Here is a 15,921-nt window from a genome sequence, read left to right as displayed (position 1 = left end):
GGGGGAAATTCGTTTTGAATGATGTCAGTTTCACACGACGACCACGGCGCTGGAACGGATTAAATTCGTTATTCGAGGTTCCACTGTAATTCTGTGTTCCTTTTGGCAAATCATTCATAGAAATGCTGAACATTATTGGTAGTAGAACTGAACTGTGTGGTACTTCACTAGTCCCATTTCTTCAGTCTGATACATTTTCTCTGATTATTTCCCTCATTTTTCTATCTGTTAAATCCCTTCCCCCCCCCCCCCCCACTCCCCCGTGTTAGAAGTCTTCCCATCACCCCTCCAGTATGTTCCAGTTTCCAGAACAACCTCATATGTGGGATTCTCTGTACCTGTCTGTCTCTCTTCTTCCTTCCTTCTCTCCATCCATCCATCCCCATGTGACTATCTCTGTCTTTACATCCTATGCCTGTGTTTACCTAGTAGTAAATAGGTACTCAGTAGTTAGGCAGCTGTTGTGGGTTGCATCTTGGGCAAGATCAGTTGTTGGCTTAGGGCTTCCTCAATAAGTAGATCAGTGGGGAAACTGTGAAGAACTGATTATATTGCGGCAGAAACTGATCACGTAGGAACCCACAGGGTTCTGTAGTCTTGCTGCAGTTTGTGCGATATAGTCGTATATTTTTTTATGCTGTTCATTAACCAATTTCTTAAATAATAAATATAATGTTAGATGAAAATATTTTTAGTGAAATCGGTGAAAAAGTTGTTATTGTGCGTGATGTACTGCCAATCGAGAAAACAGACTTGAATGAAATATCGAGGAAACCTGCAAATATGAAGGGTCTGGCTGTATGCCCTTCCACTCAATCTTCTAGTGCCGGTATACTCCTGTACTGTACTTTATTTGTTCTTTCCACTAGGATTATTCCATAAAATGTATCCTTTGGAATTGATCTTCATGCACTCCTCACATTTGCTCCTCTAATTCACTTTGATCACCAAACTGTGCAATACCAGTCAGGACACAGTCACGACACATTTGGGGCAGTCAAGATTGATTCAGCCAACCCAGTCACAATTATGTAATCCTGTTCTTGCATGTCCTGTTATTCTTGTTCATATTCAGCTTTGCTTACCCTTGTCTTCTTCCCTAGTTACTCTCCTTTATGAAGGCACAAAATGCTTGAGAAGTTACTTGATGCTGAATTTTGTGATTCTTTTTTTTTTTCTTTTTTTTTTTTTTTTTATACATGCCATTCCTTGCCATGAAGTGAATTTGTTTAATGTAGAATAATTTTGCACTCACAGCTGTGCCAAGACAAAGTCTCAACCAACTGGTGATTGGCTGATACAAAAACATCTTTGACTGCCTCTACAAAGAACATCCGTAAACGGTTGGCTAATTATTTGTTTTTCTGGATTTTAATGCCTTTGGATTTTTTTTGCATTTTTGCTTTTTTTTCCCCCTTCCTGGCACTCAATTTTTTTTTGTTTTTCCTTCTTGTGGCTGGTCCAGTTGTAATAGATGTTGTATGTTCCCCAAACATGGAGGCTGTAAATTGTCTTGACTGAGAGAAAAACACACACTGTAGATAGTTTTCACGTGAGCTTTTTGGTATATGACACGTGCTTCTCTCATTCCTGAACCATACAGTGACTTGGACTCGTATCTTTCTTCAAAATCATTTGCCCATCTGCAAGTAGTCGGGTGTGTCACTGAACCGTCTCGTATCATGTTTCATCAGTATACGGTGATGACTTGTATTTTCATGAATGATCATTTATAAATGTAGATGAATTGTGCTATTAATGCAAAGTTCAGGGGTGACAATTTTGATGATAGCCTCACTTTGAGGGTTAATGAGCCATATACTTTTCCTGTACAAAGATACCAACACAGTACTGTATTGTATACCTAAAAATCTAATATGTGACATCTTGACTCCACTAGTTTATTACTCAAGATGACCTAAACCATTCTTATTGGTGGGATCTGACGTTATGTATTTCTTCAATATTTCATAATTTTGCTTGTTTCATGGGATATGCTACAGATTTGTATTTATATTGTATAATGTTGTACATATTGTACAGGTACAGTACAGTAAGGTGAAATATTGCAAGAGGAAGTGCAGCATTTAATTTGCCACACTGAGAGACAATAGGACATTCATATATTTTTAATATTTTTCTGTATGAGTACAGTATAGGGGATTGATGAGCCCTTTCTTTATTGCCTTTCAGTACAAAAAAAAATCTAGTTTTAGTATGCAATTGATATATCAAGAGCTCTAATGTTAATGTTTCCTAGTTATATATTTTATTGTACTAGCACTCGTAATATTTCGGGCAGGTCCTTAATCCTAATTTTCCTGGAATACGACCCGCAAAATCATTTAACAACCAGGTACTCGTTCACTGCTGGGTGAACAGAGGCTACAGTTAAGAATTGGCACCCAGTCAATCCTCCCTGGCCAGGATATGAACAAGGCCAAATCGCTTGCAAAGCGCCATGAGAGTGCTTTACCACCGTGTTACAGGGACTGTAATTTTCTTTCTGGACTGTGTTTTAGATTTCCATCACTAGGTTAACAGGAATATTACCTTCGTGACTGTGTCTGCGAGACTACTATAGGCATATTGACATGGTAGTGTCCATAGAGCTGTCTAAGTTGTTCTTGTGCCTTGTCTGTCTGTCTGTCTCTGTTCCTCATAGCTCAGTGCCTGTCATGTTGGTCATCTTTTGTCAACTGTCTTGTTTGCCTTATTTAGGTAGTTTCTAATAAGATATGCCTCAGCTGATGTGGCATGCATATTTAGTAAGCTGCTTCAGAAATGTTGTCATTATAAACTGCAGCATTGAAGTTTAATTTGAAGTGTTTGTGTAATGTGAGCATGTTTGACTTTTACAATTAAGTGCACTTTTGATGTACTGTATACAATACTGCATATCTTGTAATATCTGTTTTTTTTTTATTTAAGAGAAAAGGTCATGTTTAAAGGACAGCCTTAATACTATGCTGCTGATGAATATTATAGCTGTACAAATTACTAGGTCGTGTTGTGCACAAATCCATATTGGTGAATTATTATTTGCTGTACGAAGAACCAAATTGGCAAGAAAATTTGATCTAATGGTTCATTGCAACAGAAGTTATTATGGATGTTGGAAATCACACAAGATAATATAAAAATACGATTACTGTATTTTCAATATACAGTATTGAAAATATATTGAAAATATATAAGGGCCATCATTCATATTCACGGGAGAGGGCAGCTTACACACTGTAAATAAGAGACTGCTTATTCTGGGTAAACTGGATAGGTGTCACTTGTCGATTCCATGTTAAACCTTTATAGGGCAGCATTTTGTAAGATTTTGACGAGTTACACTTTATACAGTATTTGGTTGTCTCTCAGTTATGTGGTCGGTGGAGTATGGATACAATACTGGCTAACTCGGAGCAACTGAGTGCGCTTCTGTATCATTAAACGTTTTGATTTCACATGGTACAAATTTTGTGTGGCACTACAAACTGTTTTACTGTTAAGAGAAGTTAATTGTAAATATGCTCTCATAAATAATCAAACCATTTCTAGGGTTATATGCCAAAATTGGATAATGTCTTTAAGCATTTTTCTGAAATTATTGGTTAATTTTTCCTATTGTATTCTTTGCTTTCCTGCCACATGAGATGCTTTTCTTTTCTTAGATAAGAGATGCATTTAAGGGATTTCTTGATTTCTTTGATTAAGGGACAAAGAATTGAAAATTCTTTGCTTTCTTGATTAAAGGACAGTCTTTATTTTAGTCTAGAATTATTCTGGTGGTAGTGGTGGAGGAATCTCTGCCTCACTGTCAAAGTTGCAATTAAGTTGCCGGGTGTGTGTGCGTGTGCGTGTGCATGTGTGTTGTGACTCTGCTGACCTAACCACCTCCCTTCAAACAAATTTCTGGCAGAAGTAAATTTCTTGCCCTTGTATAGTTGGCTATACAATAAATGGTTGTTATTTCATGGCACAGGAACCCTCATCATTATAATTGTTTGTAATGAATAAATATGATGATGGCTCTAAACTAACCTGGCTTGGGGGTGTTACCCCATGGTAATAACTACTCCATTCTAACAAACAAACAAACTAAAGTTGTTACAGTACATGTACGTGGATTGTACATGGATAGGGTTCTGAGAGTTCTACTTCCCAAGCCCAGCCTGGGGCCAGGCTTGACTTGCGAGAGCTTGGTCCAACAGACTGTTGCTTGGAGCCGCCCACAGGCCCACATATCTGCCACTTCCTGAAGAAAACTATCTAGTTTTCTCTTGAAGGTGTCCACAGTATTGATTAATTGATATCCAATTCTAGATATTTTTGTGAAGATGTAACATAGACTAATGTCCTGTTGGGTTTAAGTAGATATCCACCTGTGTAGAATTATCAGGGTGTGAAAGGATAGTCAAGATGATTTGAGGTAGTATCCAACTAACCCTGAATTAGTCAGGGTTTTGCCTAAAACCGTTCCCACCGTTAATGTTGTTGTCACAAGTGAGGTTGAGCAAGTGAGTGTCTTGAGACATCTTAAGTGGTTACTGAGAAATAGTGCCCTAGTTTTAATAAAAAGCATTTACATTTAATATCTGCATTTACTAATGGCTATTTGTAAGCAGTGATTGATTTAAGATCATCACTAGGGTAAAGGGTTAGTGTACTAGCTGTTCACTCGACTATAAAGATGACAGGAATGACAATTGATAGTTGTGACTATGGTATAGATTAGCTGGTGTTTCAACTACTTTCCAAGAATATTTTCCACCCCATCTAGGTACCTAGGATGTGTTCAAGATAGGTGTATATGTATGTGAAATACTGTACTCGCTATGAATCCTAGGTGTTCATGCACGTTGACCACATATTTCAATGTCTGTTTTCCAATGTAACTTCCTTAGCTTGCCTGCATGGGGCATATATGACATTATTGACTTCAGACCAGCCAGATTGAGGATGAAAGGCAATTGCTGAAGCTTGAAAACCATTTTTTTTTTTAGTCAGTTACAGTAAATATTTCATTTATTAATCATGATGGCTGGCAATGTTCACATTGTGATATTGATTCTAAAAATTTACTAATATACAAATTTCACACCGAATTTGCATTTCTGCAAGATTTTAATAATGCATGACTCAGCTGAATCTTGTAATATATGAAATATACTCTACTGTAACTTTGCGATGCTTTTGTTGTGAGAGTTTTCAGGACTTTTTTTTTTCTTTTTTTTTAACGATCATGAGACTGTCCTCATATGTCTGCTGTTCCAGTCATCAAACTCACAGGTAGGAGAAGTGGCGAGTTTCAACGGCACGTAGCATCGGCCATGTTCCGAGAGGGTACAATAATCCAATGACTGAGCATTTAGCAGAGCATCAGAATATAAGGTCTTGAACACCAAATGTAATTTTTTTGTAATCAAATTGCTTTTCACCATTCCAGGGATTTTATGGAAGAAGAAGTAGAAACGTCTCCGAGTAACATAGAAGATGACGTCACAATAGACAACTATGACTGATCAGGAGATAAATCCATCATAAGCACAATGGTAGGGAGTTGGTCTACCTTGCCACGTGATGATGTTGGGGCTCGACGTCCCCGCGGCCCAGTCCCCGACCAGGCCTCCTTAGTCTAAATTAGACTTTTTTTTTCATAAAAAATTGCATTCAAAATCCTCTGGGTAAAAATTGTCCAATTTTGTTGTTGCTAGCCATGGTTTTCACATTATCACAACACATCAGTGCATCGTACTATGAAGAAAGTGTCAATTCCAGAACTGAATCCATAAAATTAAAAATAATAAAATGTAGATGAGTTTGGTTTAGTTTTGTATTAAACTATTACCTTTTTAAAGAATTTAAATATTGTTTTTAATTAGAATTTTTTTACTTGGATCATGTTCATATTGTAGCCCTATTTTCTGTGTAACCTAACCCTGCAGGGTGTCTATAGCACTCCTTCGTGTATGTAGTCTTGCAGAGTGTCTGTAGCCCCATTTTGTGTATGCGGTCCTGGAGAGGGTACCTGTAGCCCCCATTTTGTGTATGCAGTCCTGGAGAGGGTACCTGTAGCCCCATTTTGCATATGCAGTCCTGGAGAGGGTACCTGTAGCCCCATTTTGTGTATGCAGTCCTGGAGAGGGTACATGTAGCCCCATTTTGTGTATGCAGTCCTGGAGAGGGTACCTGTAGCCCCATTTTGTGTATGCAGTCCTGGAGAGGGTACCTGTAGCCCCATTTTGCATATGCAGTTCTACATACTATAGCCCCATTTTATGTATGTATCCCCCATTCAAAAAGAAGCATTGGAGGTAGAACTTGTAGACTATGACCAGAGTGCATGGGGGGCAATTCATGAAACCCTGATTGTTTCAGAATCCTCTACAACCCTAAAGGATTCAGTTGAATCCCAGGTTTCAATGCTTTTGACCATGTTGTGGTGTAAGGCATTTGTTGCTGAGAGTACCCAGAGCATAGGTTCGAATCTACCTCTTGGCACCTATTGGTTTTCTCAAGGAATGTATTTTCATCACATGACCACGAGTCAGCCTAGTACGGCATAGCCAATATGCAAGTGTGAGCTCAGAACGTTTCTCAATTTTTGGTTCTGGTGAACTGTAGGTTAGTGGGAAAAGTCATGTATGGCAATTTTGATTTTTTTCTGTTATCATTGTGTAAATAAGGTTTGCGTGTGTTATTGGGTAGCAATCTGTGAAAGGTATAGGCATTGAAAGCAGGGGAAGGGGGAATGCACTTTTGAATTGTGAATTTTGCCATTTCATCTGCCAGTTCATTGGAATCAATGCCAATATGACTGGGTACCTACCAAAACTTGTTTGCATTTACTAAAAATGGAATACAGCCACTATTGAATTTCTATAATATACAGTACAAGGTGAACAAATCCACAAGGGCCGTGACGAGGATTCGAACCTGCATCCGGGAGCATCCCAGACACTGCCTTAATCGACTGAGCTACAACAGGGTTAAAAGAGGAGAGATTAAGGCAGTGTCTGGGATGCTCCCGGACGCAGGTTCGAATCCTCGTCACGGCCCTTGTGGATTTGTTCATTTGATGCATCACATTAGTGTGATCTCTGTGTGTAATGATGTAAGGGCGAAGAGGGAGAACGGCCTATTGATATAGCTCGGGTGCAGGGGAGAGTTGTGTAAAATCCTGGTTTGTGCCTCTGAGAGGCTACGGGATCCAGTAAGTTCAGTAGAACTTTGGTTTCAACTCTTTTTTTTTTTTTTTTTTTTTTTTTTTTTTTTAACCCTGTCGTAGCTCAGTCAATTAAGGCAGTGTCTGGGATGCTCATGGACGCAGGTTCAAATCCTCGTCACGGCCCTTGTGGATTTGTTCATTTGATGCATCACATTAGTGTGATATCTGTGTGTAAGTGTACAGTACAAGGTAAAATTTAGAGTAAACTACAATCTGGTATGTTTAGAAGTTTTGGGTTCACTTTTTTTTAATCTGAAATTGAATAGGAAGAAGAATGTGGGAAGAGGTCACTATATACAGTATTGAAATATTGTACAAATATTGTATCAGTATTGTATAATATTTCAATACTGTATATGATTAATTGTTCCTCACAGCTGATCAGGATGACTTGGGATGATTTTTTTGGTTTTTCTATGTGGCACTTATCTCGCACACATTCCATACTGGCTCACTATTACATGGGGGAAAGATTTAGCCTTTATCCCTCGGATATTAACAAATGGCATAATGCATTTAGGCGAGCATGTTGACCAAGACACTAAAATATCTTGTTAGCTATTCCTAACAATACGGGCAACATGTGTGTTGTTGTCATGTCATTAACTGATTTACAGCTGGTATTTGTTTTTAATTTGAAAGTGGACACAATATATGTTTGTAATTGGTGATGCTACTGCAGCAAATTCGGCACTGCATCAACTCGTCTTTTATTATGTTGTAATGTGTATTTGTCTATATTTTCCGGCATGTACGATATATATATTTTACAGGGATTTTTGTGAGGGGGAGGGGAACAATTTCATCATACATGTATTGAAAGTGGTTTTGCAGAGGATTTTGTGCTTGTAAATACAATATACTGTGTATATATATATATATATATATATATATATATATATATATATATATATATATATATATATATATATATATATATATATATATATATATATATATATATATATATATATTTACACAGTATATTGTATATATATATATATATATATATATATATATATATATATATATATATATATATACAGATAATAAGATAAAATATTACAAATACATATATATAAAATACAGCTAGATAAAATATTATATATATATATATATATATATATATATATATATATATATATATATATATATATATATATATACACAGTATATTGTATTTACAAGCACAAAATCCTCTGCAAAACCACTTTCAATACATGTATGATGAAATTGTTCAATTGTTGAAATTGAAATATATATATATATATATATATATATATATATATATATATATATATATATATATATATATATATATATATATATATATATATATATATATATATATATATATAAATAACTGAAAACTCACACCCCAGAAGTGACTCGAATCCATACTCCCAGGAGCAACGCAACTGGTATGTACAAGACGCCTTAATCCACTTGACCATCACGACCGGACAAAATGAGGTGATAGCCGAGGCTATTTGAACCACCCCACCGCCGGCACTCGGATAGTAATCTTGGGCATAGCATTTTACCAAATCACCTCATTCTTTGGGGCACACGTGAGGAACACAAATGCAAACCAAATGGGGACCATTCAGGCTTGTTCGCATATATATATATATATATATATGTCGTACCTAGTAGCCAGAACTCACTTCTCAGCCTACTATTCAAGGCCCGATTTGCCTAATAAGCCAAGTTTTCCTGAATTAATATATTTACTATAATTTTTTTCTTATGAAATGATAAAGCAACCCTTTTCTCTATGTATGAGGTCAATTTTTTTTTATTGGAGTTAAAATTAACGTAGATATATGACCGAACCTAACCAACCCTACCTAACCTAACCTAACCTATATTTATAGGTAAGGTTAGGTTAGGTAGCCAAAAAAAGCTAGGTTAGGTTAGGTTAGGTAGGTTAGGTAGACGAAAAAACATTAATTCATGATAACTTGGCTTATTAGGCAAATCGGGCCTTGAATAGTAGGCTGAGAAGTGCGTTCTGGCTATTAGGTACGACATATATATATATATATATATAATATATATATATATATATATATATATATATATATATATGTCGTACCTAATAGCCAGAACGCACTTCTCAGCCAACTATGCATGGCCCAATTTGCCTAATAAGCCAAGTTTTCATGAATTAATGTTTTTTCGACTACCTAACCTACCTAACCTAACCTAACCTAACTTTTTCTGCTACCTAACATAACCTAACCGATAGAGATAGGTTAGGTTAGGTTAGGTAGGGTTGGTTAGGTTCGGTCATATATCTACGTTAATTTTAACTTCAATAAAAAAAAATTGACCTCATACATAATGAAATGGATAGCTTTATCACTTCATAAGGAAAAAATTAGAAAAAATATATTAATTCAGGAAAACTTGGCTTATTAGGCAAATCGGGCGTTGCATAGTAGGCTGAGAAGTGCGTTCTGGCTATTAGGTACGACATATATATATATATATATATATATATATATATATATATATATATATATATATATATATATATATATATATATATATATATATATATATATACAGTATATATATATAATGTGTATTTAGTTGGTGGTAGACAAAAACATGCATCCTATCTCCTGGGAGATGTATCATTACAATCTGTAAGGCTCTTCCCCCAACCTGTCCTCTTACAAATTACGTCGCTTTTCGCTTATATGCGTTATGGCCAAAAAAAAGCTGTAATTTGAAGACGAAAAATAATTGAAAATTCCTCCCCCCCCCCCCCCCCCAAACAGCATGTTCTCTGGTAGGTTAGGAGGGTAGGAAGTTCTCCTAAGGTTTCAAAACCTCATGAAAACCGTTAATTGAAAGTTTTCTCTCCTAACCTAACAACCTAAGCCAGAGGATGCAAAACAGAAAACAGGAGTGTACGTCACTTTGATTTTATACAATTTTATTTTGAATTACAGTGGTACCTCAGAATACGAGCGTTCCTGTTTACGAGTTTTTCGGAATACAAACAGGATTTGCTCGGAAAATTTACATTGGAATACAAGCGTTGCTTCGGAAGACGAGAGTGTTGATACGCGTACAGGCCGACCTAGTGCATGGTGACACGGTGATCGCCCCTCAGTTTACCTTTGTCTCGCGCCCAGTGACTATCCCACCTGAATTTGTCACCAGGATTTACAGTGTTTTGTTGGATTTTTGGCCATTTGACCATAAAAGTTATTATATATCTCACCATGGGTCCCAAGAAAGCCAGTGGTAAGGATCAAGGCAAGAAATCGCATGTGAGGATGACAATAGAGGAAAAAACAAGAGATCATTCAAAAGCATGAAAATGGTGCATGTGTTGTTGAACTTTGTAGGGATAGTGTTTCAGAGGCCATCATTTGTGAGAAAGCCAGAGTATTGCACGAAGACCTTGTAAAGAAAACCCCTGGAACGATTGCAGATACGATAGACTTTAAGGCAAGCAGGGGATGGTTTGAAAACATTTAGAAAAAGAAGTGGTATTCATAGTGCCAGCCTAGCTCAGACAAATCAGCGGCTGAAAGATTTATTGAAGAATTTAAAGAGTTTGCTAAGGCTGAGGGATACCTACTGCAACAAGTGTTTAATTGTGATGAGACAGGACTGTTATGGAAAATATTGCCCAAGAGGACATACATTACCAAGGAGGAAAAATCATTGCCCGGACACAAGCCTATGAAAGATTGGTTTACGCTTGTGCTGTGTTCAAATGCGAGTGGCGATTTGAAAATTAAACCCTTGCTAGTGTATCATTCTAAAAATCCAAGGGTTTTCAAACAGTATAAAGTGCAGAAAAACCAAATGTGTGTGATGTGGAGGGCTAATAATAAGGCATGGGTGACTAGGATGTTTTTTGGAGTGGGTGAATGAAGTGCTGTGCCCTGCCATAGAAAAATATCTGCAGGAGAAACATTTGCCACTCAAGGCCCTGTTTCTCCTAGACAACGCTTCTGCTCTCATCCTCCAGGCTTGGAAGATGAATTGTTGCACAGTTACAGTAATTTTCTCACAGTAAAATGCCTTCCTCCTTACTTCCTCCTCCTAACACCACTCTTCTAATTCAGTCTGTGGACCAGAAAATCATAGCGAATTTAAAAAAAAAACTATGAAAGGGCACTTTTCCAGAAATGTTTTGAAGTGACTGAAGCCACAAACCTCACCCTCAAAGGCTTCTGGAAACACCATTTTAGCATTTTTAGTGCTTTAAAACTCATTGACAAAGCCTGGCAAGAAGTGACTCAAAGAACCCTGATCTCTGGCTGGAGAAAATTGTGGCCTGAAAAACTGTGACAGAACTAGACTTTGAGGGGTTTGAGCCTGTAAATGATGTGCCTATTGTTGAGGAAATTGTTACCCTGGGCCGGCAAATGGTCTTGGAATTGGATGGTGATGATGTGGAGGAGTTGGTGGAAGAACACAACGAAGAACTGACCACCGAAGAACTCAAAGCCCTTCAAAAGGAACAGCAAGAAGACCCAGCTGAGGCATTAAGAACTGGTGTCAGATGTGGGAAGAAATGCAAACTTTTATTGAAACGACTCGCCCAGAGAAAGCTGTAGTAGGCCGTTGCATTGATCTTTTCAATGACAATGTGATGTCTCACTACAGAGACATCTTGCGAAGATAGGAAAAATAATCATCAATGGACCGCTTTGTTGTGAGAAAATCGACAGTGAGCCACAACCAGGACCTAGTGGTATGCAGGCAAAGCGTGCCAGAGAATGCACTCCAGAGAGGTCCTCACTGCCTGATGTTATAATGGAAGCAGACTCCCCTTCCAAATAGTAACACCTCTCTTCATCCCCCCTCCTCCTCACCATATTCCATACGCCAACAGCAGTCATCAGCAAGGGTAAGTAATAACTTGAATAACTACACTAACTTTGGTAGTGTAGATTTAGATGAATTAGGTATAAAATTTAGTTTGAAGTGAGGTTTTTGGGTAGTCAGGAAGGTATTACTGTAATTCATTTCCCATTATTTCTTATGGGGAAATTAGCTTCAGTTTATGAGTTTACGAGTTTTCGGATTACGAGCTGTCTCTAGGAATGGATTAAACTCTTAAACTGAGGTACCCTTGTACGTCGATTTTTAGCCTGACTGCACATAAGAGTGAAAAGCGATGTAATTTGTAATAGGACATGTTAGTTTCCCCAGGCTCCAATAATAAGAATCTCTAATTTCACTAGTAGTGAAATTTAACACTTGTAAATGGTTGATGTATGGAAAATTTGTTAAGACTATATGCAATCTCGTCACGTGCCTCGTGACTTTCAAGACAGGTGTCTGGACTTAATAAATGCTGCTGGTGTTGATAAAATCAAATGTTGCCCTGTGTGGTGGTGCCCAAAAATTGGCATCCTCACTTTTTTTTTATTTTAATGTACAGTACTGTTATATTTTTTGTATGTTTTAAAATGTGTACAGGATATTTATAAATATATTTAAGCATATTTTTGTTGGTATGTACCAGTACTTTTAATGTTTTTTATTTAAGACTTATTCAGTCCTTCCAACCTTAGTATGATTAAACATTAGTTCAGCTAGAAAATGACGTTAATCAATGTAGGGGGGGGGGAAATTAAATTACTTTTTGGCTATATTTTGTGAGGGTTATTATGTACTATATATACAGTAATTCATTGGCAAGTACAGTATTTTGTTTTTATATCGGATACATTTCGAACGCTTTGTATTTAAATGGTATCTAAAAATCATTTAAGGATTTGATCCCTTAAGGAGGCTGCTTTGACATGACCCCAAGCTGGGCTCGGGGAGTAGAACAACTCCTGAAACCCTCTCCAGGTAGGGCGTGGAGTTGAGCCCACCTACTGTGATGGTGCATAAATGAATTGCCCCCAATGTGGCTTTGCCACCCACATGTTTGCTGTACAGAGTACATGGAAATCTGTATATTCCCCATTGTTCCTTTATCTGCCTTTTACGTTCTTCTCCGTACCACTGACGAATCTCTCCAGTTTACCCCAACCTGTTGTTTTCCTGTCTTCTCAGTCTTCCCTCTTTTTTTTTTTTTTTTTTGTCCTTCCCCCAGCATGTGACTATTCGGGACAATATCCCAGCCCATCCTAAGGTTTCCCAACATCAAGAAAACGATCAATTTAAAGTGGCCTCACCTAACTTATCGGAGGACCCAAAACAGAAAATGGGACAGTATGTTACTTTCATGCATCACTTCCATTTTCTGGTACAACAATTTTTTGCCCTATGTTACACATATGATTGAAAAGTGACATTCTTTGTAAGAGAACAGGTTGGGTATCCACACTCCACCCAAGATGATTCTCAGTACTGTATCTTAATGCAACTAGTTCTGTGTCAGAAAGGCAGATCTGGTTCCCCTCCCTTGGCCTCCCCAGCGGGTAAGAAGGTATTAGTCCTTCCACCATCTTGCCCCTCTATTACTACTACTACTACTACTGTCTCATAGTGGACCCATCTGATCCTGCTATAGGTAGTCTACCTGTTATCCTTGTTCCCTCTTTTAATGCTACCCCTTCTCCAGAGTGCACTGTTGTTTTTGTCCTTACTCGGCCTGCTCCCCTTGATCACCCCTCCTTGGTGTCTTCATCCTCACCATACCCTGTTGGCTTGCCTGTGCTTTCTTTCCATGCCTCTCAGCCCTGTTGTTTCTGCTGAGTTTGCCTATGCCCTCCAACCCAGATTTCTCTGAAACTGACCCTACCTAGTTCTGTGTTTTTTCCTATATCATCTCTTTCCTATATCTGTTATGCCAATTTCAGTGAGCTGCATAGTGTGAATTTGCTGTTTTCACTACTGTGTTTGTCTCCAGGAACTGATGCTTGGCACTCAGCCCAGTCAGTTCTACAGTTATTACTTTCAATGATACCCCCTAACTCTACTGCTTTCTTCAACTAGAAGAATACCCTCTGTTCCTTTTTTCTTCCATTGAACGTTTATTGTACTGCTGCTCCTATATTTGTGAATGAATGGTATTCAACATGTTCCATATTGTCTTCATGTTCACTCTTGTTCAATGCGCACTTATGTTCCAATTTCTCTTCCTGATCTCAAGCAACTTTTCAACTGTGCTGGACCCTGTGCTCCTCTTGTGGGATTTTAATTATTGTCGCACCCTCTGTGCGACAATCCTTGCAAATTCCCCATGGTCGCCTTCTGGAACCTTTTGTCCAGTTGTCCCCTCTCCTGAATTCCAGTGAGCTCACCCATGTTGATTCTTACATTGACCTGTTTTGGAGCGTCCTTGATGACCCCCCCTTCCTCATAAGTGACCATTTACCCATCTCCATTTCCTTCTTTTCTTTCTGCCCTCCTCTCTACCTCTTCGGTGGCAATTTGAAAAGGCAGAGCTCTTCATTCTGCATGCTGCTCTTCTCTGCTTGTCTATGTCTCAGGATTTTTGTCCCACTACCTTAACCAGTTGTATCTGCAAACTCTTTGAGCGTATGATTAATGCACGTTTCATATAGTTCCTGGAGCATCACCATGCCTTTCCTCCTGTCAAATTGTTTTTTTTTGCAAGTCACAGTATGGCATATTTTAGTAGACTTGGAGTCTTACATCCATACTGGCTTTGCTGTGAATTTGTGTCGTGGCAGGTCTTTTTGAACTCGAAAAGGCTTACGACACCACCTGAAGATACAATATTATATATTTCACCTTCATTACTTTGGCCTCCATGGCAATCTCCCACTTTTCCTTCAAAGCTTTCTCTCATGTCACTTACTCCAATTGATTGTTGGATTGTCTTGCTTTTTTCTTAAACCATTTAAAGGTGTTCCCCAGGGTAATGTTCTGAGCACTATTATATTTCTGGTTGCCCCAAATGGTCTTCCTTCTTCCTGGCATTTTCTCAGTCCTTTGTTGACAATCTCAACCTCTGCTGTTGTGATAACCCCTCTTCCCTCCAGTGTCAGTTCAAACTATTCATTGATAAGTCATCTAGGGCCACCAATCACGGCTCAAAGTCTTCCACGTTTAGGACTTGTGCTAGGACTTTTACTCACATTCTTTGTCCCCCAATGTTGCTCTATGGTAGTCCCTGTCTCTGTAAGGATTCTGCTAAGTTTATGGGGTTGATTTTTGACACTTGTCTTGGTGCCCCCATATCTCTCGCCTTCGAGTTAAACGCTCATAGGCCCTTAAGCTCCTTATTGTCTTGTACCATACTTCCTGGGGTACTGATAGACGCACCCTCCTCTCTTGTGCTGTCTAAACTGGATTATGGCTGCCCAGCCTACTACTATGCACTATGCTGGACTGTGGCTCAACTCTGGTGCCTTTCATTTCTTCCCTATCCAGAGCTTGCATGTTGAAACAGAAGTCACTAGGATCTTCGCAATCATTATTGCCTTTGCTACCTTGCAAGGACCCTGCAACATCCTCATTCTTACTTTCGTAGGGCTTTGGCTGTTGCCCCTTTGATGGGGCCCTGTTCCCCATCTCCTCCCTTTTTCTGTTTGGATGTCTCGCTTACAAGCTTCCCTTTGTAATGTGTTTCCTCGTGTTGTCCCTTACCGGGTCCAGCTTGTGAAGTTTTGCAAGTCTTTGGCCCCTCCTATTGTTTTGAAATGCCTTTTCCTTGAACATTTTTTCTTTGCACTCGCATTCTGGTGATCTCTTCATGGATGTGTCTGTCAATGGTGTTGGATACTCTGTTGTCTTTCTAG

General features: G+C 38.4%; 1 protein-coding gene across 4 annotated transcripts in view; it reads left to right on the top strand.

Moving 5' to 3' along the window:
* The window catches only part of LOC123757240 (INO80 complex subunit E), a 35,498-nt gene extending 29,683 nt beyond the window's left edge, over nt 1-5,815 (top strand). For 3 of the 4 annotated variants that reach the window (XM_045740749.2, XM_045740751.2, XM_045740748.2), the window contains one exon: nt 5,441-5,815. In XM_045740749.2, the coding sequence (XP_045596705.1) occupies nt 5,441-5,516 (76 nt within the window). In that variant the 3' untranslated portion in view covers nt 5,517-5,815. Of the gene's footprint in view, nt 1-1,257; nt 1,344-5,440 lie in introns of all 4 variants that reach the window. The other variant, XM_045740750.2, reaches the window with a different exon arrangement.
* The last annotated feature ends 10,106 nt before the right edge of the window (nt 5,816-15,921 follow it).

Source organism: Procambarus clarkii, chromosome 13 (assembly GCF_040958095.1).
Source record: "Procambarus clarkii isolate CNS0578487 chromosome 13, FALCON_Pclarkii_2.0, whole genome shotgun sequence".
NCBI classification, from domain to species: domain Eukaryota; kingdom Metazoa; phylum Arthropoda; class Malacostraca; order Decapoda; family Cambaridae; genus Procambarus; species Procambarus clarkii.
The sequence above is the reverse complement of the archived record's forward strand: the minus strand, read 5'-3'. Positions and strand labels throughout refer to the sequence as shown.